The 23,996-nt window shown below is 43.6% G+C and overlaps 1 protein-coding gene across 1 annotated transcript; it reads right to left on the bottom strand.

Annotated features, from left to right (window-relative positions):
* Nucleotides 1-5,526: 5,526 nt before the first annotated feature.
* PTX4 (pentraxin 4) lies at nucleotides 5,527-19,927 on the bottom strand. The gene is made up of 3 exons (XM_089694107.1): nucleotides 19,488-19,927; nucleotides 10,670-11,651; nucleotides 5,527-9,674 (listed from the first exon to the last, which is right to left on the bottom strand). The coding sequence occupies exons 1-3, from the start codon at nucleotides 19,623-19,625 to the stop codon at nucleotides 9,034-9,036; spliced, it is 1,761 nt and encodes a 586-aa protein (XP_089550233.1). The 5' UTR covers nucleotides 19,626-19,927; the 3' UTR covers nucleotides 5,527-9,033.
* Nucleotides 19,928-23,996: the final 4,069 nt, after the last annotated feature.

The following is a 23,996-nucleotide window of genomic DNA, read 5'->3' as shown; positions in this document are numbered from 1 at the left end:
ATGTATGTATATATATATGTGTATATATATATACGTATATATGTGGTTAGCACTTCCGCCTGGCAGTACTCGGGTCATCGGTTCGAATCTCAACCATGGCGCCACCTGCCTGGAGTTTGCATGTTCTCCCTGTGCCTATGTGGGTTTCCTCTGGGTCCTCCAGTTTCCTCCCACACTCCAAAGACATGCTGGTAGGTTAATTGGATCCTGTCTAAATTGGCCCTAATATGTGTATGTTTGAATGTGAGTTAGGGACCTTAGATTGTACACCCCTTGAGGGTTAGGGACCTTAGATTGTACGCCCCTTGAGGGTTAGGGACCTTAGATTGTACACCCCTTGAGGGTTAGGGACTGATGTGAATGTACAATTTATGTATGTAAAGCGCTGTGTAAATTGATGGCGCTATATAATTACCTGAAATAAATAAATATATGGGGGAAGGCTGGGTTCTAGAGTTTTGGCCCACTCAGGAAGATGTAATACGTGCTGTGGAGCTCCCAAGAAGGACTGCTGCACCCTCCAGTCTGTTGGAAGACACCAGGAGCTCAGAGAGTCACCAAGCACGGGGAAGCACCAACGGACTATCACCTTGTTAAGGTATGCCTGGGCAGCCCAATTTAGATAGTCAGGGAATGTTTCATTGACTGTTCCTGTTGGACTGTGTTATATGGATGTTCAGTAAAATTGCATCAACTGGTTTGAAGTTATTCTAAAGGGCATGATGGTTCCTGGCATATAAAAGAACTTGGACCGGTATAACACACACTGGGTATGAAGCTGGGTTCAATTTATGTGTTGTCTAGGGCAGCACAAAAATGAAATACACCACAGGATGGCTCCTGAATCCAGTGATTTTGTTGCAAATTCCAATTATGCAAGAAGTATATTTTCCAGCAACAAAGCTACACATGGAATACGGTGACATTGAAGTTTATTTTTCCTGGTAACAAAAATGCTAGCTAAAGCGACATGGCCCTAAGGCAAAACTTTGCACATTCTCAATGGTGGCTCTAGGATTACTACCATTGCTTAGCTAATTCCTCCCCCCAGCCTTGGTATGCTGCACATGGCTGTGATCTCTGATCTTGTTTGTGTGATACTAAGGCGAAACAGTCAACTGGGGTAGGAGGTGGGTGGAACAAGACATTTGGCCTAGGGGGCAGGAAGTATACATCCGACCCTGGAGCGTGAGATACCCCCCTCACTAGCAGAAGTATGCAGGACTCAGTGGGGGAATGTTGCTTTAATGTACTATAGGGGGCACAGGGAAATGTGATGCTGAGGGCTGGGTGTGGCTGAATTTGCTGATTTTTGCTTTTTTAGATTTGCAAAGATTTTTGTAATTAAAGGAAGTAAAAGGTTGCAATCTACATTTGTATTTTAGTAATAAAGTATTAAAGTGCTTGCTAACTTTTTAATTTTACCTACAGGTAAGCTGATAATAAAGATCACCTGTAAGTACAATCAATATCTCCTATTCGTGAACCGTTTAGGTGACTTTAGGAGATATTCTCTCTTCATTTAATCCGGCGCATGCGTTCTGAGGGAATGGCATACCTGCGCCGTTCCTTCAGAGCTGTGTGCTGTGGCCTGGGACTCCTGCGTGCATGTGTCATCGTGTGGAGCAGGGGCGGACTGACAACTCATGGGGCCCCTGTGTCCTTACCCACACTCAAAAAAAGTCTATAAAAAGGTACCAGGAGCATTTCACTGCGATGACATCACTCCACGCCAGGGGCGGACTGACCCTGGGCCCTCGGGCACATCCCGAGTGCTCTAATGGTCAGTCCGCCCCTGGCGTGGAGTGATGTCATCATGGCTCAGCCTGTTGTTTGTGAACCTGGAAGCCTCTGCAGCAGTGACAATGCCACTGGAGGGCTTTGATTTATTTATTTCAGGTACTTCCATAGTGCTATCAATTTACGCAGCTCTTTACATATTTATTGTACATTCACATCAGTCCCTAATCCTCAAGGGGTGTACAATCTAAGGTCCCTAACCCTCAAGGGGTGTACAATCTAAGGTCCCTAACCCTCAAGGGGTGTACAATCTAAGGTCCCTAACTCACATTCATACATACACATACTAGGGACAATTTAGACAGGATCCAATTAACCTACCAGCATGTCTTTGGGGTGTGGAAGGAAATTGGAGTACCCGGAGGAAACCCACGCAGGCACAGGGAGAACATGCAAACTCCTGGCAGGTGGTGCCATGGTTGGGATTTGAACCAACGACCCTAGTACTGCCAGGCGGAAGTGCTAACCACTTAGCCACTGTGCTGCCCACTTTTAAGGTAACCTATACATAATGTGCTAGTATGAGATGCATACTAGCACATTATGACATTACCTTGCAGGGGACTTTTTTTTTTTTTTGTCTGCAGTTTACTACCACTTTAATTAAACACTTCCCGTCGCTGCCTCCTTGCCCTTAAACTGGATCAAAATGCCAGGAGGCAGAGGCAGGCATTCTGATTATGTGACCACTGTGATTGGCTGAGGCAGGCATTCTAAATATGTGACCACTGTGATTGGCTGTTACAGTGGTCACATGATCGGAAACCTCTGTAGGTATCAGAAGCTAAGCAGGCATCAGGAGCTTTCTGTTACATGTTAGTTGCTGTGCTAGTAGCACACACTGAGCCAGGGGCGGACTGGCAAATCATGGGGCCCCCGGGCAATAGGGGATCATGGGGCCCCTGTGTCCTTGCCCAAACTCAAAAAAGCCTATGAAAAAGGTAGCAGGGGCATCTCTTGGGGCCCCCTACTGACTCCGGGCCCTCGGGCAGTGCCTGAGCTTCCAAATGGTCAGTCCGCCCCTGCACTGAGCATGTTCTCAGCACAGTAAATTGTTTACCAATAGAACATATATGCGGCCGCTCGGTGTATATATTTGTGTGTATATATATATATACAGTCATGGCCGAAATTGTTGGCACCCTTGATATTTCTCCAGGAAATCATGTATTTCTCACGAAACGTATTGCATTAACACATGTTTTGCTATACACATGTTTATTCCCTTTGTGTGTATTGGGACAAAACAAAAAAAGGGAGGAAAGAAAGCAAATTCGACATAATGTCACACAAACCTCCAAAAATGGGCTGGACAAAAGTATTGGCACCCTTTCACAACTGCGGATAAATAAGAATGTTACAAGCATGTGATGCTCCTGTAAACTCACCTGGGGCAAGTAACAGGTGTGGGCAATATAGAAATCACACCTGAAAGCAGATAAAAAGGAGAGACGTTCACTTAACCTTTGCATTGTGTGTCTGTCTGTGCCACACTAAGCATGGACAACAGAAAGAGGAGACGAGAACTGTCTGAGGACCTGAGAACCAAAATTGTGGCAAAATATCAACAATCTCAAGGTTACAAGTCCATCTCCAGAGAACTAGATTTGCCTTTGTCCACAGTGCGCAACATTATCAAGAAGTTTGCAACCCATGGCACTGTAGCTAATCTCCCTGGTCGTGGACGGATGAGGAAAATTGATGAAAGATTGCAACGCAGAATAGTCCGGATGGTGGATAAGCAGCCCCAAACATGTTCCAAAGACATTCAAGCTGTCCTGCAGGCTCAGGGAGCATCAGTGTCAGCGCGAACTATCCGTCGACATTTAAATGAAATGAAACGCTATGGCAGGAGACCCAGGAGGACCCCACTGCTGACACAGAGACATAAAAAAGCAAGACTACAGTTTGCCAAAATGTACTTGAGTAAGCCAAAAGCCTTCTGGGAAAACGTCTTGTGGACAGATGAGACCAAGATAGAGCTTTTCGGTAAAGCACATCATTCTACTGTTTACCGAAAACGGAATGAGGCCTACAAAGAACAAAACACAGTACCTACGGTAAAATATGGTGGAGGTTCAATGATGTTTTGGGGTTGTTTTGCTGCCTCTGGCACTGGGTGCCTTGACTGTGTGCAAGGCATCATGAAATCTGAGGATTACCAAAGGATTTTGGGTCGCACTGTAGGGCCCAGTGTCAGAAAGCTGGGTTTGCGTCCAAGATCCTGGGTCTTCCAGCAGGACAATGACCCCAAACATACGTCAAAAAGCACTCAGAAATGGATGGCAAAGAAGCGCTGGAGAGTTCTGAAGTGGCCAGCAATGAGCCCAGATCTAAATCCCATTGAACACCTGTGGAGAGATCTTAAAATTGCTGTTGGGAAAAGGTGTCCTTCCAATAAGAGAGACCTGGAGCTGTTTGCAAAGGAAGAGTGGTCCAAAATTCCGGGTGAGAGGTGTCAGAAGCTTATTGATGGTTATAGGAAGCGACTGATTTCAGTTATGTTTTCCAAAGGGTGTGCAACCAAATATTAAGTTAAGGGTGCCAATACTTTTGTCCAGCCCATTTTTGGGGTTTTGTGTGACATTATGTCATATTTGCTTTTCTGCCTCTGTTTTATATTTGTTCCAATACATACAAAGGGAATAAACATGTGTATAGCAAAACATGTGTTAATGCAATACCTTTTTTGTGTGAAATACTTGATTTTCAGGAAAAATATCAAGGGTGCCAACAATTTCGGCCATGACTGTATATATATATATATATATTTATTGAAATATATTGAATATGGCCAAAATTGTAGCATTTCAAATATATGTCAATATAATTGGGAAGAATATTTTTAAAATATGTTTCAGATATATTTTTCTTCCATGTGGGAAGAAGGGATAAGGACTGTGGCTTTCAAAACCCCAAACTCCTGCACTGGCAGCATGGGCGGTGAAGTTTAAAACAAGTTAATATTTGATACCTCCTATTTACTAATGTTAGCAGCATAAGGACTGAAAATAGCTAATGTTGATTGAGAGAGTTAAGTTCTGCTTTAACTTTTTTCAGTTTGCAAAAAAGGCTTCTCTCAGGTAGTTTTCATAGGTGGGAAGGGTTGGTGTACAATCTGAAATTTCAAAATGAAAGAGGTTGATGAAATGAGGTTTGGGGATTCCTGATTTTTTACTTTAGGGTTGTCAAAATATTAAAATCAATAGTAAAACGTTAAAGAATATGTAAACCCAACATTTTATATTCGATTTGACATGTGCCTGTTGCACCATGTACTTGTATGAAAAAATATCCTGTTCACTTTGCATTGCTTCCTTTGTATAAAATCCCTGGTGTTCCTGCCAGTCTCTCTGCTTTCCTATTAAAATCTGATTACACTAGGCAGGAGAGCACAGCATGGTCAGTTCTCTAGCTGTAGCGGGAACTCATTCTGCTCTCCTGCAATGATCAGACTGACACCCCCCTGCACAGCCATATACTGGGAAGACCAGTGTTCTGCTGTTTCTCCTCCCACAGCTCTTATGCAGCTGAGAACAGAAAGAATGTGATCACTAAAAAGGGGGAATAAAGGTATTTATAATGTTTTTTTATATATCTATACAGAAATATTTTGCCTTTCATTTCTATTTTAAACTGTATGGGTTATTTTACAAGGTGAGGGTTTACAATCACTTAAAGGAAAGCAACTTGTATTCCATATCAGATAAAATGATTACAATGACAAACATTTGCTGTTTTTATTCTCTTAAAAATACAGAGAAAATACCTCCTAGTAAAGCAGGTTATTTTAATGTACAAAAGTAGAAATTTCCCATTCATAGATAAAGCACAGACTGGTTCTTCCTTTAATGTTTTTTCTCTGTGATTTTTAAACCATATAACAACACATATCATATCACGACTACTGTAACTCCCTCCTCACCGGCTTACCTCACCACAGGCTATCCCCGCTTCAGTCTATCCTGAATACTGCGGCCAGACTCATCCGCCTTACCAACTGCTCCGTATCCGCCACCCCCCTCTGCCAATCCCTCCACTGGCTTCTGATTGCCCAACTAATACAATTCAAATTGCTAACATTGACGTACAAAGCTATTCATAACACTGCTCCAAACTACATCACCGACCTGATATCCAAATACCACCCAAAATGTACTCTCTGCTCCTCACAAGACCTCCTACACTCTAGTTCCCTGGTCTCCTCCTCCCATGCCCATCTCCAGGATTTCTCCAGGGCTTCCCTCATCTTTTGGAACTCCCTACCCCAATCCATCAGACTATTACCTACTCTCCTCTCCTTTAGGCGCACCCTGAAAACCCATCTCTTCAAGGAAGCCTACCCCACCCTCAGCTAATTGCCGATCTCCTCCACTCTTCCTACCACTCCATCCCCCACAGCTATTTCCTCCTGTATCACTATCTCCTCCCTCCTAGATTGTAAGCTCCAAGGAGCAGGGCCCTCGAACCCCTCGTGTATCGCATTGTATTGTTACTGTACTGTCTCGTGTACTGTCTCCCATTGTAATGTACAGTGCCGAGCGAACTGTTGGCGCTTTATAAATACTGTATAATAATAATTATAATAAAACATCATTCTATTTCCACGTATTGAGCAGCCTACCTCTGTCACCCAGCGTACACACAGCTGTCTGTTACTTAAGTAATGCATTATGGAAATTACAGCCCAAATGAAATCTCACACCTTTTATTTTCTCTTTGTAGTCCTGTGCCCCAGTTTGATATTTTTTATTGATTTTTGCCTTCAAATGTCTTAAAATATCTTATTCTCTTGCACTTACTACCTCACACTGCAGTACTTTGCATTGGCAGAGCTGAGTAATAGCCACACCCTGACCATTAGCCTCCTCACACAGACTAGTAGTGCTAAGGAACAGCGAGGGCGTGTCTGACCAAAGAGGGGGTGTGTCTAACATTAAAGGGGCATGTCTGACCTGGGCACTGTGGTCAAACTCTGGTGCAAATTAGACTGCACAGTAATATTTAGACCAGCCTTTCTCAACCGTTCACCCCAGAGGAAACTTTGAAATGGTCAGTCAGAAGAATGCCCCCTATGTTGCTAATCATTGAGAAGAGCTTTCCTTACATTGGTGGTCAATGGGAAGCATTCTCCTTACATTGGGGGTCAGTGGGAAGCATTCTCCTTACATTGGAGATCAGTGGGAAGAATGCCCCTTACATTGATGGTCAGTGGGAAGAATGTCCCTTACATTGGTGACCAGTGGGAAGAATGCTCCTTACATTGAGGGTCAGTGGGAAGAATGCTCCTTACATTGAGGGTCAGTGGGAAGAATGCCCCTTACATTGATGGTCAGTGGGAAGAATGCCCCTTACATTGAGGGTCAGTGGGAAGAATGCTCCTTACATTGAGGGTCAGTGGGAAGAATGCCCCTTACATTGGTGACCAGTGGGAAGAATGCCCCTTACATTGGGGGTCAGTGGGAAGAATGCTCCTTACGTTGGGGGTCAATGGGAAGAATGACCCTTACATTGGGGGTCAGTGGGAAGAATGCTCCTTACTTTGGAGATCAGTGGGAAGAATGCCCCTTAGGTTGGTAATCAGTTGGAAGAATGCTTATTTCATTGTGGGTCAATGGGAAGCATTCTCCTTACATTGGGGGTCAGTGGGAAGAATGTTCCTTACATTGGGGGGTCAGTGGGAAGAATGTTCCTTACATTGGGGGTCAGTGGGAAGAATGCTTCTTACATTGGTGATCAGTGGGAAGAATGCTCCTTATATTGGGGGTCAGTAGGAAGAATGCCCCTTACATTGGTGGTCAGTGGGAAGAATGCCCCTTACATTGGTGATCAGTGGGAAGATTGCTTCTTAAGTTGGTATTCAATGGGAATAAAGCTCTTTACATTGGGGGTCAATGGGAAGATTGCTCCTTACATTGGGGGTCAATGGGAAGATTGCTCCTTACAGTGGTGTTCAGTGGGAAAACTGATTCTTACATTGGTGATCAGTGGGAAGAATGCTTCTTACATTGGGGGTCAATGGGAAGAATGCTTCTCATATTGGTGGTCAGTGGGAAGAATTCTTCTTACATTGGTGGTCAGTCGGAAAAATGCTTTTTGCACTGGTGGTTAGTGGGAGGAGTGCTGCTTACATTGAAAGTCTTTTAGAAGCATAGTCAGTGGCAAGAATGCTCATTACATTGGTGGTCAGTAAAAATAATGCTTGTTACATTGGTGGTCAGTGGGAAAAATGCTCCTTACACCTAAGGCCAGTGGGAAGAATGCTGCTTATATTGGTAGTCAGTGGGAAAATGCTGCTCACGTTAGTAGCCAGTAGGAAGATTACTCTTTACATTGGTGGTTAGTGGGAAAAATGCTCCTTACAATAGAGTTCAGTGGGAAGAAAGCTTCACACATTGGTAGTCATTGGGAAGAATGCCTCTTGCATTGGTGGTCAAAATTCCACCTGTACAAACAGCTAAGAAGATCATTGGTGTCATGCGGATGGCTTTGCAAGGGTCATTGTTCCTGAAGCTAACCGTCACATGGGAGGTCAGCCATGACTCAAGCAAACCCTAGCAAACTCTGGAGGAACCCTATGACTCCAAGGAACCCTGGTTGAGAATGGCTGAGTTAGACACTCTGATTTTACAGGAAATTGAAGGTAAATGCTATAACAGAACAAGGCATTAGCAAAATGTATATTTTACTGAATTTCTATCTCTGTGACTTCGGTTTGGCTTTTATGCAGACCTAGAACATTCTAAGAGTGGCCTTTTGGCCCATGACACACAATATAGGAAAACTTAGGTGGCTCCTATACAATAAAGTGGTAAAGACAGACTGATGATACGAAGATGTTCAAAATAAACATAAAATAAAAACACCATTAATGTATCTGTGTTGTTGAACAGTACATCACTTTATATTTTACTGATTTTGATGACACCCCTTAAGCAAGGACAGAGAGATTACAATGCCACCTGCTGGTAATTGATAAGATTGCACAGAATAAACTGGCCTACCCCATTCCTATATGTAGTAAAAATTACAATTATACACTATTAATAGGGTTTTATTAACAGGACTACCGTTGGTCACTGGCAGGAAAGAAGGTCCATGTGATACAGGGTTTGGTATTTGGTTTGCTTCCTTCCCCAACTACTTCATTTTGGATTGAAACCAAGTCTCCTAGCAATACTGCATTTCTTTTCATTATATCCAATATGTACAAAAATAGATTGAATAGCACTCTTAAGGACAGTGCTCCAGACAGGCACAGTCCACCCTTTCTACTGCTCCATGAATTAAGGGGTCATCTGCCAGCGTTAAGATGGTGCCCCTGGGCAAACCTTTCCCTATGGCAATGCCGGAGACCTCCCCAGGTGACAAGACCCGATTCCACATGGCAAAGCCAGCCAGACTTCCAACAAAGGCCTCTGAACTGTCAAATCCACCACCCAAGGTGTCCTGCTCCTGACCAAGAACCAGCGAACCTCCGGGTGGGATCTCATAGCCCTTCTGGAACCGAGATCCAGTGGACGTCAGTCTACGATCAACATAGAACCAGTACTTGCCCTGGATGGAGGACCAGATGAAACAAGTGTGATGCCATTTCCCATCAATCAAGGGCACCAGCGGTAGTTCCCGAAAGGCCGGATCACCAATGACCAAGTGGAAAGCGTCATAGGTGGCACTGTTCCTGCCGTGCAGGACTAGCTTGTTGTCGTTCTCTTCTGTGGCGTAGGAAAGGATGGTGCCTAGGTAACTGGCATTATTTTTGACCCAGCTGCAGACGGACAGTTCATGTAGTGGTTCCCTCAAGCCTTTGGTGAAGGTGGCATAGTTTTCCGTGGACGAGTTAGGGAAAATGAGCATGGAATGCACATTGCAAACTGTAACAAGAACACAAGAGGACATCATTAATGAACTTTCAGTGCAATAAATACAGGAAGATGGTAAAGTAAGGAAATATTTAATAGTGTCATCAAAATCAGAAAGGGCTTAGGTAGACAGGACTGAGCAATTGATAATTTTCATGAACGCCAATAAGCTGTCTGGAGAAACTTGTGTTGAGGATAAACAAGTTAAATTGTATATCCAAACTTTTTATTTCAGTTTTGGTTAGAATGGGGAAGGGGTGGAAGCTCTGTTGGGTTTTTACTGCTATCCAGGGCTCCACTAGAGAGATCTCTTCCCATTTACTGACAATGGTTCCACCAGACAGGAAGTGAGGTTTCTCTTCCAATTTCATTGTGTGGCCTCGCATCTTCTTACACTCCTTGAGGCTGAATAGTTTAATCCCTACGCTAGAATCACCGTTGAGGTATTTGTATATCGCTATCATGTCTCTTCTTAAGTGTCTATCTAGCAGTGTCCTACTAGAAAGGGCACAGGATGACCATGCACCCAGAGGCCAGTATTTATGTAAAAGTTTTCAAAAGAAGAAAAAAGTTTTAGATTTTCATGGTTGGAATAATAATTTGTATAGATTTATGTACGATTTGTCCATTTTTCCATCTAAAAATGTGTATGTTACAGATGGCAACCTGAATGATAGCTGCAAGAAAATCAGTAGCAAGATAAGCCTCTTGGAAAACATATTGGAAAGCTCTGTCCATAGAACTGTACAAGAGACATGAGTACCAGTGAAGGACAATCATGGTGCTCTCCTACTAGGCAGGAAGTATGACACGTACAGTGTATGCAATGAGTAAACGTATACACCCCCATGGAATCACAAACAATAAACAGAAACAATGGGTTTTATGTCTACATTTAAACAACTCTATAGAGATATTTACTTTATAGACATCTAAAAATGTTAAAAAAGCTATAGAGGCACTTCAATGTTGTTCTTGACATATAAAGGACTTCATGGTGGACTTACTAGTGGCTGGAGTTTTGGTGCTTTTCTCTTCAAGTCTTGGAGCAGCTTTGGTATGTGGTGGTATCCTAGTAGATGGTAGAGGTCTTATTGTCTCTCCTGGTGGTCTGTTGTCTCTGGCCACAGAACTACGATGGGCTGACATCTGTATAATATTATCTATCACAGGATCAAGCGGTTGTTGGAACTCAGGAAGGCTGGTCCTCTGGTTGGGCTGTGGCCCCATCGTAACGGACGGCACCTTTGTAGTTAGGACATCAGGCTTCTTCTCTTCTGGTGGACCTAGTTTCCTGGTTACCTCACCATTTTGAGCTGCCATGGGTTCCATTTTGTTTTTGCTTGGTATAAGCAGGAGCTGCTCTTCGTGGAGCTTCATCCTTTGGTTATGTTTGGTCTTTAGTTTTAGTAGTCGTTGTTGAAGAGTTATTGGCCCTGGATCATTTTGCGGGGGTTCTGGCTGTTTTTCCTTAGGGGTACGATTGATCTCTGGAGCCATTAAAGAGCTTGGTGGTAGAATTTCATTTTGTTGCATGTTCTGCAGCTGTTTTTCTAGCTCTGTAATTTTTCTGCCCTGACTCTCGACAGACTCTCGAAAGGCCTCCATCCCTTTTTGCAGCTCGCCCTTGTCTTTTACTAACTGGTAAATAATCCTTTTCTGGTTGCTAAGCATAGTTGTGAAGTTGGCTATCGCCACATCTTGGGCCTTGTTTTCTTTGCTTATCTGCTTATTCCTCTCAGCCATGGCTTCCTCAAGTGCAGAGATCTTCAGATCTAACTTTTTTGTTTTCTTCTGGACTTTTTTTAGCCAAAACTTTACCCCATTCAGCTCTTGCTGAGTCATGTCACTTGAAGCATTGAAGGCTTCTGCCAGCGACCGCTGCTGGTCAGAAATGTGGTGGAAGCGAGCATCGATGTTGTAGGAGATGTTGTAGTTTTCAGCAATGCCTTGTAAACGAGTCAACGTCATATCTTGGAAACGCCGAAACTGCAACAGAGAACAAATCGTTGTTTATGCTGCAAACTCTATAACAAATACATTCCATTTCTGAGGCATTTGCAAGTCTTCATATATAAGAATGGTGCATGCTAGACATGCACGATTCGTTTTGTTTCGATTCGTCTTTCAGACAAAAATGTTGTTCTCAGAGATTCAGGTGCATCCGAATTTCAATGTGAACATAGAAATGAATGGCAACAAATCTGAAAAAGTTATAGCAAAAAAACAAATGCATTTGTTTCAATCAAATTTGTTTGATACATAGCAAATTCATTGTGAATATCTGGTTATTAAGCATTGGGCAGCTGCTGCTAAAATGTAAACAAACAAGTGCATAAAGTTTTTTTCAAAAAACAGCATGGGGTCCCCCCCCAATCCAAACCAGGACCATCAGTTCTGGTATGGATTTTGAGAGGAACCCATTCCAGATTTTATTAAAAAATGGCGTGAGGTACCCCTCTCACCCAAAACCATACCAGACCCTTATCCGAGCATGCAGCCTGGCAGGCCAGGAAAGGGGGGGGGGAGTGAGCACCCCCCATGAACCACATACCCTAAACATGGGAGGGGGTGCACCTTGCCTCCATGTTGATGGGGATAAGGGCCTCTGCCCTACAACCCTGGGCGGTGGTTGTGGGGGTCTGTGGGCAGGGAGCTTATCAGAATCTGGAAGCCCTCTTTAACAAGGGGGCCCAGAGTCATAGTACCCCTACTTATTCACACAAAAAAAAGTCAAAAGTAAATAAATAACCCTGAAAACGAATCTGTTCAACATAATGAACATGATGAAACTAAATTCTTTAATTAATGAATGCAAGTGAAATGAAAATTTCTGCCGTGAACATGTCTAGTGCATACAGATAACAATCTCAAAAAATGTTTGCATGTCCATTAAGCCCAGAGTAATAAGCATTATTTTAAAATGAAAGATGCCAATAACCAAGAGATAAAAGGCTAAATACAAATGTTCCACCAAGCTGAACATTCCTGTTTAGGAACTCATTAGCAGACCCAGTGAGATTGTGTCTGTATGTCCAACCACCCTTTAGTTTGAAGTCTTTAGAACCCAGCTGCCACTGGAGGAATGTTTTACAGGAATTTGAGTCCCAACCATTATATCCTCTCCTTTTTTCCTCACCCCCCCCCCCCCTACCGAATCTCCATTTCCATCCTTTCTTCTACTTTCCTTTACCCATTCTCTGCCCCCTACCCCTCACCCCCCACAGAGCATAGAAAAGGTAGTACTGATGGGGACAGGGCATTCTTCCTGAACCACTCCCTTGGACCAATGTCTGTATTACAACTCTAGACAACTTGGCAGTAGACAATTTTTGCACAGAAAATAAAGCCAGCAAAAGGTCAAGCATTAACATAGGGATGACATTTTCAAAGTAAATGCCAGTCCAGCTGAATTTTATAGATTGCTACAGTTCAGCTCCAAGTTTATATGCTCTCGAAATAACCAGTTTATTGGCAATTAACACTGTCAGCAACTGTTTCTCCTTGGGACTACCAAGAACTCCAGCAGAGTGATGAATTATTATTATTATACAGGATTTATATAGCGCCAACAGTTTGCTCAGCACTTTACAATATAACGGGAGACAATGCAGTTCAATACAAGAGGGTTAGGAAGGCCCTGATTCTTGGAGCTTACAATCTAAGAGGGAGGGGCTGGTGGTACAAAAGGTAGTAACTGTGGGGGGATGGACTGGTAGGAGGAGTAGAAGATTCCCTTATTAGCTGAGGGCAGGATAGGCTTCCCTGAAGAGAGAGGTTTTCAGGGATTGCCTAAAAGTGAGCAGAGTAGGCGAGAGTCTGATAAATTGGGGTAGAGAGTTCCAGAGGATGGGGGAAGCTCTGGAGAAAGAAAGGGGTCTGGGGTCTGGAGAAAGAAAGGACTATAAAGTGTAGTTTTCAAGTTAAATAGATTATGAGGAAGTCAGGAAGTGACGAAACGCGTCAAGGGATGTGACGTTCGGACGTTACACGTTGACAAGAAGTAGCGGAGAGGCCATCTTAACTAAGGTGATATCGATACAAGCGTTCTTGGAAGCTGCTTGAGAGATTCTGTCATATGGGAATACATGCGATTTTATTTCTATACTGATGTAAGCATATTTATTAAAGCCTCGATTTATTTAACTTGAATACTACACTTTATAGTCCTTTCTTTCCTTCTGAGTGATATTTTATGGACGGCCCTGGAAAGTGTTTCATCATGCTTGGGAATATGGGCTAGTCCGGTATCTTGCATAGTGTTTGTGGGATAATCTTGGAGAAACTTTGGCATATTGGATTATTCTCTTAACCCCTTCTCGCCGGCGCCTCCCGGGTTCCAGAAGCTGGCAGGCGGGGTTTAGGGTCATGTGACGCGCCGTCACATGATCAGGAAAGGTCCCGATTGAAAGAGGAGATCAGGACCTCTTGCTGGGAGAGCGCAGGGCGCACGCTCTCGGCACATATGTCCTTTAATAGAACGCAAATGTGCGGCCGCACGGTGTCTAGGCCCACACGCCGGGAGGCTGCACATTTGTGTGCGGCCAGTGTGAAGAGGTTAAAGGCCTTTGATTATTTATTTAGGGTAAGAGTATTTACTCTAGCCATAAAGAAGTGTTCACGTTTCATGGTTCACGTGTTTTCACATTTTTCACATATTGGCAATTTATGTATATATGGTTTTGACCATTGGATAATTGAGGATAATACACTATCTAGTTATTTTATTTTTTTGGAGGTATACGGTGGAAATCGACCATATTTTTGGTTTTATTGGGTTTTATTATTTCATTCTGGATAATTGCCACCTGCAGTGGAGAATGTAGACTGCACCTGCCTACAGGTGGATCACAGGGATGGTGTTCCAAGTGGGAATAACCAGTCAGCAGGCTGTGCTTGTGTCCTCGACTAAACAAATTTGCTTAGCTGCCCTGGAGGTCAAGGTCCTGTCACTGGTGAGTTGTTGTGAGATTACTAGGGACTGCACATTAGCGTTCCTGTCACCAGAGACAAATTTGCTATGCAGTGCAGGACAAATATTCACCTGTTTCCATGTGTCACTCCCTTCCTGGCAAGACGACACCATCCTGCTGACAGAAATACTGCTGAAAGTCAGTCTCCAGTGGTGGAGCAATTCCTCGCTTCTGTGGCCAGTGACAGAGTATCGCACAAAAGCAGGAATGCTAATGCTACTTGGTTCTTACAATGGAAATGTAGCAAGGAGGAGAAGATGGTCCTATGCTGTAAATGGATAGGGACTATTTTTGGAGGCATCAGGGGTCTATGGAGGCATCAGGGGTCTATGGAGGCATCAGGGGTCTATGGAGGCATCGGGGGTCTATCAAGAAGATGAAGTACAAACACTACTCTAAAATCTTGTTTTACTGCCCTGAGCCAATGGGTTCTGACCGCGGTAAGGCTCAGAGCTGAGAGATTCCAGGTTCATTCACTGCAGAGCAGAATTGGCCATCTGCTCCTATCAAAAGGTAAAAAGTATGTGAGCGCACTACAAGTAGCAGCTATGCACGGTAGGTAACCAAACAAAACCTGTAAATCAGAATAAAACAACGTAGTGCAGAGCTAAAAAGAATAAATCTAATAAATTGCCTTTATGGTAAATAAAGTTTATGGATATATGATCATAAAATCTGAATGTTCCAAAAGTGACAATAGTGCTCTGAAGGTGCCTGCTTCAAAGATATTCTGGCGCTCGTGCAGATGGAAATAATAAAATTGCGCACTCACCAGATGCACAATTTTAATGCGCATATATATATATATATATACAGTATATATATAGGTACAGATGTCCTCTCAACGGGATCAGGATAGAAGAGATGATAGGTGATCCTTCCTCTGAAGGGTAGATGATACAACGGGCGATTCCAGGGCTTAATGTTGATCCAAGACAGCCAGAGGTCCCATACAGGGTTTGGTGGATGCAGTATCCTGGGTAGACAGGAGATCCCCTCTCTGGGTACTGGGATGGACCTTAAATGGGCTTCTGCAAATTAATTCACTGTAGTCTACCCGGAGGCCAGAATTCTTCCTCGCCGGCTCACTGCACTCTCAGATAGGCAAGATGGCCGCCAGTGGAAAGAAAACGATCTCCATCTGCTCCTGCTTGCCATTCTGAGAGTGTTTGTTGTGGCCCCAGGTTCCATGAGCTTGTTTTAACCCTTTGACTGCCATGATGTGTGGGGTCAGGTTAAACCATACATTTAGTAGTTCAGCAGCAGCTGCCCATTTTAATGGTGTTTTTATGTGCGAGATGAATAGACCACAGGAGAAATTGTACTTGTGTGGAACTACAGGTCCAACCATGCCATACCCATCCTACAGTGGAATAGGTCAAAGAGAGGGCCAAATCTAAAATTCTTAGGAGTCTTTATTGTTCAGCTGGTTACAATAAGCAGGGCAAAAGACAGCCAATCTGTTTTAGGGGTCACATCTACTCTGAACACCAGGGCTGACTGTTGTTTTTAACATTCTCTGACTGCAGGAGTACTTTTGAGTCCATTTAACATTCTGCCAAATCACCCCAGTCCCGATGAAAAGGGATGGTGTGGCCCCTGAAACGCATTGGGTGTCCTTTGCCTTGCTCATTGTAACCAGTTGAACAAATAGGACTTTGAACTCCTAAGGACTTTCCATTGGGCACTCTCTCTAACAGATTACACTTCGATTTCTCAACTTGGGTAAAGGTCCTCTCCTGGGGGATCTCTGTCTTTGTGGGGAGATGCCGAATACAGGCCAAGTGGGCTCAAGTAATGACTTGCATTTGGATAACATGTGAAATCTAGCACTCCTCTACCACTACCTTTTTGATGCTTATCCTTTAGACCTGGGGTCTCCAAACTTTCTAAACAAGGGCATTGGTAACAGTGCCCCATCACTGGTGTCTGTGAGAGGAATAGTTCCTCGTCATTGGTGTCAGTGGGAGGAATGGTGCCCCGTCATTGGTATCAGTGGGAGGAATAGTGTCCCATCATTGGTGTCAGTGGGAGGAATAGTGCCCCATCATTGGTATCAGTGGGAGGAATGGTGCCCCATCATTGGTATCAGTGGGAGGAATGGTGCCCCATCATTGGTATCAGTGGGAGGAATAGTGCCCCATCATTGGTATCAGTGGGAGGAATAGTGCCCCATCATTGGTATCAGTGGGAGGAATAGTGCCCCATCATTGGTATCAGTGGGGGGAATAGTGCCCCATCATTGGTATCAGTGGGAGGAATAGTGCCCCACCATTGGTATCAGTGGGGGGAATAGTGCCCCATCATTGGTATCAGTGGGAGGAGTAGTGCCCCATCATTGGTATCAGTGGGAGGAATAGTGCCCCATCATTGGTATCAGTGGGAGGAATAGTGCCCCATCATTGGTATCAGTGGGAGGAATAGTGCCCCGTCATTAGCTAGTTCTTTCCCACCACCCAAATTGTTCTATTGGTCAGTGAGACTGCCCACCCCCCAGAGGATTTAACCCCCTTCCTGACCAGGTCATTTTTTGTGCTGCATTATTATATTATTTATGGTGCTGCGTTATTTTAACTGACAATTACGCAGTCATGCAACGCTTTACATAAATGAAATCCCCACAAATAGAGCTTTCTTTCGGTGGTATTTTATCTCCTGTGCGTTTTTTCATTTTTTGAGTTATAAACAAAAACTGACTGACAATTTTGAGGGAAAATTTTTTTTTTGACTTTTTACTATTAAAAATGTCCAGTAAAAAATGTTTAAAAATCAAATTTCGTCATAAATTTAGGCCAAAACGTATTCTGCTCCGTGTCTTTGCTGAGAAAAAAATCCCAATACGTGTAAATTAATTGGTTACCGTAAAAGTTTTAGCATTTACAAATGGCGGAATATATACTGGGATTTTTGTTTTTACTAGTAATGGCGGCGATCAGCGACTTATAGCGGGACTGCGGCGGGCATTCTGACACTGGGGGGAACTGACTTGGTGTCACTGACATCCCCAGTGACACCAATACAGTGATCAGTGCTAATAAAAAGCACTGACACTGTACTAATGGCACTGGGCAGGAAGAGGTTAACATGTGGGGCGATCAAAGGGTTAACTGTGTGCTGTTTCACTGTATGCTGTATGTGTGCTTTTTCCACTGTAAGCACACTGCTTCGTATGGCTGTGCTATGCAAAGCCATATAAAGCAGTGTGCAGGAGCTGACAGAGGAGAGATCTGTGTTGTTTATACACAGGTCTCTCCCCCGTTGGTGATTCTCAGCGATCGCAGGGTTGCGGCGGGGGAGGCAGAACTCCAAACATCTCTTCAGTCTTGCACAGATGCCTTCACCAAAACTGAAATAGTTTACTCTGATTTCACCGCACACTGTGAGTTTCTCACAATATGCATTAGGAGATGCAGCAAGTCAGATAGAGCCTGCCTCATTTTTTGGCTTGGAGAATGTCCAGCATCATCTAGCTCTTTCCTCCCCAGTCTGACTTTCCCTGACCAGTCCCAATAATTGGATTTCAGTTCTTTTAATCATGGAAGCTCAGCATTACCTAGGGTAGTCAGCATGCAAATATAGCCTGACAATGAATGCCCACTCCCAGACTGACACCTACTCATCAAGGCCCTTTAATTATTTTAGCCTGCCTACTGCTTGCATTAGAGCTGAATGCTCTTGAGAGGAGTACTCAGGGGCAGTGCTGTGACGTTTTCAGGAAGCTATGTGTAGCACCTTGCCAGCTTCTCCCACCAACCATGAGTTACCTGCATTGCATAGAGAAACACAGAGACCTAGGGATGATGTCACTTGGTCTAAAATAAGGTACTATCTATCTATTCAGTCATATCCGACCCTTGGCGATTGCATGGACCGTCACTTGTAAGCGATGTCTTCCATGAATTCTCTTAGCAATTATTTTACAGGGTAGGTTGCCAGGTCTTTCCCCAACCCCCACCATGCAGGAGATCCCACATGGCCAGGGATGAAACTAGGACAATGTAGACAGGAGCCAATTAACCTACCAGCATGTCTTTGGAGTGTGGGAGGAAACTGGAGTACCCGGAGGAAACCCGCACGAACACAGGGAGAACATGCAAACTCCATGCAGGAGGCGCCATGATTGGGAACTGAACCAATGACCCAATTACTGCACGGCCGAAGTGCTAACCACTAAGCCACTGTGCCGCCCCAAAATAAGGTACACTATGTCATAAACCGCAAAAGTTTCATTTAGAAATGTAATTAGCATTTTGATGAGGGGGGAAGAAGGAATTAAGGAACTCAAAATAAAAGATTAGACTTCAGCCTTAAAGTGATTCTAAAGGTTATACTTACCTGCTCTGTGTAATGGTTTTGGACATAGAAGCCCTGATCCTCTTCTTTTTTGGGTCCCCTGCCGGTGGTCCTGGCTCCTCCCCCCATCAAGTGCCCCCAGTAGCAAGCCTCTTGCTATGGCTGGCACTCAATCAGGCTCCCTCCTGAGCCGCGCTCCTGTGAATAGACATTGTCCATTCACATACAGCGTACAGCTCGGCCTAGCCCCCTCTCACTCCTCATTGGCTCACAGGCTGTGATTGACAGAAGCAATGCTGTGTGAGCCAATGAGAAAAAGACCCGGGAGAGCTGCTGTTCTCATGCACATTGCTGGATCGAGATGGGGCTCAGGTAAGTATAAAGAGGGGGCTGCATCCAGAAGGTTTACTGCCTTAATGTATAGAATGCATTAAGGTAAAAGTCCTTCTGCCTTTAGAACCAGTGTAAGGTTTCATAGATATTGTTTTCCACCAGACGTGACCATATTTAGACTCCTGAAGTTCCACAACATCAGGAGAACAACATGACTGATCCTCACCTGTTCCTCCAGCCTTCTGAACCTCTCGAAAAACGGCTTCCTCTGCTCCAGTACCCGCTGTTGTTCCATAAAGACACTCTGTAGACAGAAACCAGCCAAGAACAGGAACCTGAAGACGTGACCTCCTGCCATCATCATTGTCCACCTTCCTCTTGATATCACCTACAAAGTATGGATCTTCTTATATAGACTATAGACTATGACTCTTCCAACTTCCTTGTCCCTCGGATTACATTCCTTGCTCTTTTGCTTTCCAGTAGAACTTCCTCTTTGTGATAAATGGCTTTTCTTTATTGGTTTCCAAAAAGTTGTATTCAATGTTTATTCCTTTTTTATTGTTCCTTTGTATGGCCTCACGTGCAGATTCCGAGCTTCTCCTCCAGTGTGAACCTTTCCTCCTCTGATTCTTCTCTCTCTGTTCCCCCCCCCCCCAACACTCAGCTCTGGCGTCTTCCATCCACAAATAGATGGGTTTTGCAGGCGCACGGTCTATTCCCAATGAGCCAATTTTAGACGCAAGAAGGAGCGTCTTGTATGCCCCGGCTCCAGAAAAAAAGTGATATTTATGGTACAGCCTATGAAAGTGACTAGGTCAGTCTTATTTTAAGTCTTTTTACAGATACCAGGAGCTCCTCTTTCAACCACATGGCTTTTACAGAGTCCTGGACAACATGGAGCATACAATGGATGATATAAACACAAAATAAATGACAAAACTCCGCGGAAAGAGCTGGAATAAGCAACAAGGTTCTTTTAACCCTTTCACCCACAGAGCCTTTGTTTTTTTTTGCACACATAATGAAATAAATTTTTTTTTCATTCAATAAATTTTTATTGATTTTTTTATATCATAGATATATATTAGTATATATATATATATATATATATATATATATATATATATATATATATATATATATATATAATAGATATAGTTATTTGGTTCGGTTCCAGAAAAAGAAAAGAAAAAAACACACACACTATCTATCTATCTATCTATCTATCTATCTATCTATCTATCTATCTATCTATCTATCTATCTATCTATCTATCCATACACACATATATATATACACATAAATAAATAAATTCACACTCTGGGATTGATTTACTAAAGTCAAATAGTTGCTCTAGAGCTTAGTAAATTAGCAAAAGCTCTGCTGACATTCATCATCCAATCATGTGTGCGCAAAAATGCTGTTTTTTTTTGTTCTTTTTTTATTTTCCTTGCACGTAATTGGGTATTCTTTGCAAAGTGAAGCTTTACCTCATTTACTAAGCTTTGGAGCAACTGCACTTGCAAAGTGCAAGATCTATTTGCCTTTAGTAAATCAACCTCATTGAATATATGGAAATGCACCTGAAAACAGAGATCCTGTAGAATAAAATGGTGGTAGCTGCAGTTTTTTTTGTAGTATGATATTTATGCTATTTTTCAAATCTATATTTTCTGTAAAAAAAAAAAATGCAGACAATTTTAGCCTACAAAATGACAATATATTACCCAAATTTGCGTAAATATTCTGGGGAAAGAGTTTTAATAGGTCTTTCGCCTATAGAGCCACATAGCCATTTTTTAAAAAGTTTTTTGCATATGTACTACACTGCACATTTTCTTTAATTCAGTAAGTTTTTATTGATTTTGAAGTATATTTTTGGTTCCAAAGAGGAACTTTATTTTATTTTTATTTTTTTTTAACTTTATTGCTGCACAAGGTGGCTGAAATCCCTGTCCTATACTGTAACTTTTGATTAAAGTAACCATTGGATACAAACTGTTTGCTTTCAGACTGTGCCTGTCTAATTAAAACTCCATACCTGTGCAGAGAAGGCAAGCAGTAGGGACGAATTATTCCTCCATTTATTCACTTACCTGTGTCATTTGACAATAAGGTGATCCTAAACCCAGGACCCTTTCACTATATCTGGTCTCCCCAGACCCTGCATTCACTATATCCGGTCTCCCCGGACCCTGCATTCACTATATCCGCTCTCCCCGGACCCTGCATTCACTATATCCGCTCTCCCCGGACCCTGCATTCACTATATCCGGTCTCCCCGGACCCTGCATTCACTATATCCGCTCTCCCCGGACCCTGCATTCACTATATCCGCTCTCCCCGGACCCTGCATTCACTATATCCGCTCTCCCCGGACCCTGCATTCACTATATCTGGTCTCCCAGGACCCTGCATTCACTATATCTGGTCTCCCCAGACCCTGCATTCACTATATCTGGTCTCCCCGGACCCTGCATTCACTATATCTGGTCTCCCCAGACCCTGCATTCACTATATCTGGTCTCCCCGGACCCTGCATTCACTATATCCGCTCTCCCCGGACCCTGCATTCACTATATCTGGTCTCCCAGGACCCTGCATTCACTATATCCGGTCTCCCCAGACCCTGCATTCACTATATCTGGTCTCCCACAGTACACAGAACATGGAAATGTAATTATTTTAGTAAATATAAACTGCTAAGTACCTTTTCTCAATAGCAGTATATATCAGTCTTGTGACTTCTATTGGTGTCCGGCTGAGCACATGTTAAAGCTTGTAGGAGTTTTCTTTCTGCTCTAGGAAGATGCAGGACATCTGACCTCTGTCTGGGCAGTGCTGATTGTGCTGATCACATGCAGTCTCCCAAGATAGAAAGAAACCTCTAGCAATACACACCAAACTGAGCATGTGAAAAGGCATTTATTCCCTGTTCTCTACTTCTGCTGCGTTATGTGTAGGCAGCCCATACATGTGAATTGGAGTGCATTGGCTGTATGGACTCACCTGCACAGTGTTTGGCTGGGACGGGTGCACAGACCGGGATGCACAGGCTTATCGTCCGGGGCCAAGTTAAAGTCAAAGTGTAAATATAGCCATTTGTTTTTAGTTTTGGATAGAGTACGGAGGAATTCCAACCCCCCTCCAGACTATTTTATAGGGTCTGTGTACTTTTAAGGACATTTCTTCTTCCTATTAAGGAATCACAGCACAAACTTGGAGGAAATCTCCCCAAATGAGAGGAGATTCCTACTCTGTACAATCTGATTGTATAATCTCCTTTAGAGCCCAATCACACTTATGCAACTTGTCATGCAACTTTGGGTTCCAAAATTGCATGACAAGTTGCCCCCCCGTTTTCAAATGGGTACCATCAGGGGCGGACTGACAACTCATGGGGCCCTCGGGCAATAGGAAATCATGGGGCCCCTGTGTCCTCACCAACACTCAAACCACACCCAAAAAAGCCTATGAAAGGTACCAGGAGCATCTCATGGGGCCCCCTACTGACCCCGGGCCGCACCCCCTCCCCCGTCCCACCGACAGATAATATGGGGAGAAGTCTCCCAGTGCTACCTGTCAAATTTTAAAACAGCGTGGCAGTGTGGGGCTCCGCCCACAAGGCTGCATCACTCATTCACAGAGTTCTGTGAATGAGTGCCTACAAGTCCTGGCAGGCTCAGCGGTAGTTTTCAATGAACTACCATGGTGCTATGGAGCGTCGTGGTAGTTGATTGAAGGTTCCTCTCAGTATACCTGCTTGCGCATACATCCCGTACAACAAGCAGATATTCTGACAGGTCTGCAGGAGACCTGCATGGCGTCAGCGGTCACTGATCACTAGTGCAATGCTTTCCAGGCTTCTGTAGACAAAAATAATAAAACGTGCATTTTTTTACCTGCAAAAAAAAAAAAGAGCATTTATTATTTCTTTCTAAAAGGTGAACTTATCCTTCAAGTCAGGGGTGGGCAACTGTGGCCCTCCAGCTGTTGGTGAACTACAAGTCCCATCATGCCTCTGCCTTTGGGAGTCATGCTTGTAACTGTCAGTTTTGCAATGCCTCATGGGACTTGTAGTTCTACAACAGCTGGAAGGCCACAGTTGCCCACCCCTGCTTTAAGTCATTGGTGCTCTACATCTTCCAACTACTGCAAAACGGCAGTTAAAGTGACCCAGTACTCTCGGTACTGTACTTCCACAGCAGGGATGCCTTTCTCTGTAACATACAGTACATGTCATTACAATACTACATTCTCTATAGGTATCATTTAGAACTCACTCTGGGTTCAAGGGAAATGTTTGATGAGATGTCGCCACCGTGTGGATACAAGTGATACAATACAAAAGTGCAGCGCTCACAAACTCAAAACCAAAAAGATAAAAAATAAATAGTAATGAAGAATAATCCTATGGATCGCCAAGATCTTACCCCCCCCCCCAAGTCTCCCATCCAAGTACTAAACAAGCTCAACCCTACTTATCTTCCGAGCAGATTGGGCAAACTCAGGGTGGTATGGCTATAGACCTTTCCTCTAATGGGTAGCACAGTGGTTAAATGGTTAGCACTTCCACCTAGTGGTACAAGGGTCATTGGTTCAAAGCCCAACCACTGCACCTCCTGCTTGGAGTTTGCATGTTCTCCCTGTGCCTGCATGGGTTTCCTCCAGGCTCTCCGGTTTCCTGCCACACTCCAAAGACATGCTGGTAGGTAATTGGATCCTGTCTAAA

The sequence above is a fragment of the Staurois parvus genome, unplaced genomic scaffold (genome assembly GCF_062004578.1).
Source record: "Staurois parvus isolate SC_StPar_1 unplaced genomic scaffold, SC_StPar_1.0 ptg000649l, whole genome shotgun sequence".
Taxonomy (NCBI): Eukaryota; Metazoa; Chordata; class Amphibia; order Anura; family Ranidae; genus Staurois; species Staurois parvus.
The sequence above is the reverse complement of the archived record's forward strand: the minus strand, read 5'-3'. Positions and strand labels throughout refer to the sequence as shown.

Coding starts and splice junctions, on each gene's coding strand:
- PTX4 (XM_089694107.1), bottom strand. CDS start 19,625: ATGATGATGGCAGGAGGTCACGTCTTCAGGTTCCTGTTCTTGGCTGGT. Junction 11,652..19,487: donor TCAGAAGGCTGGAGGAACAG/GTGAGGATCAGT, acceptor TCTCTGTTGCAG/TTTCGGCGTTTCCAAGATAT. Junction 9,675..10,669: donor CACCAAAACTCCAGCCACTA/GTAAGTCCACCA, acceptor TTCTTGTTACAG/TTTGCAATGTGCATTCCATG.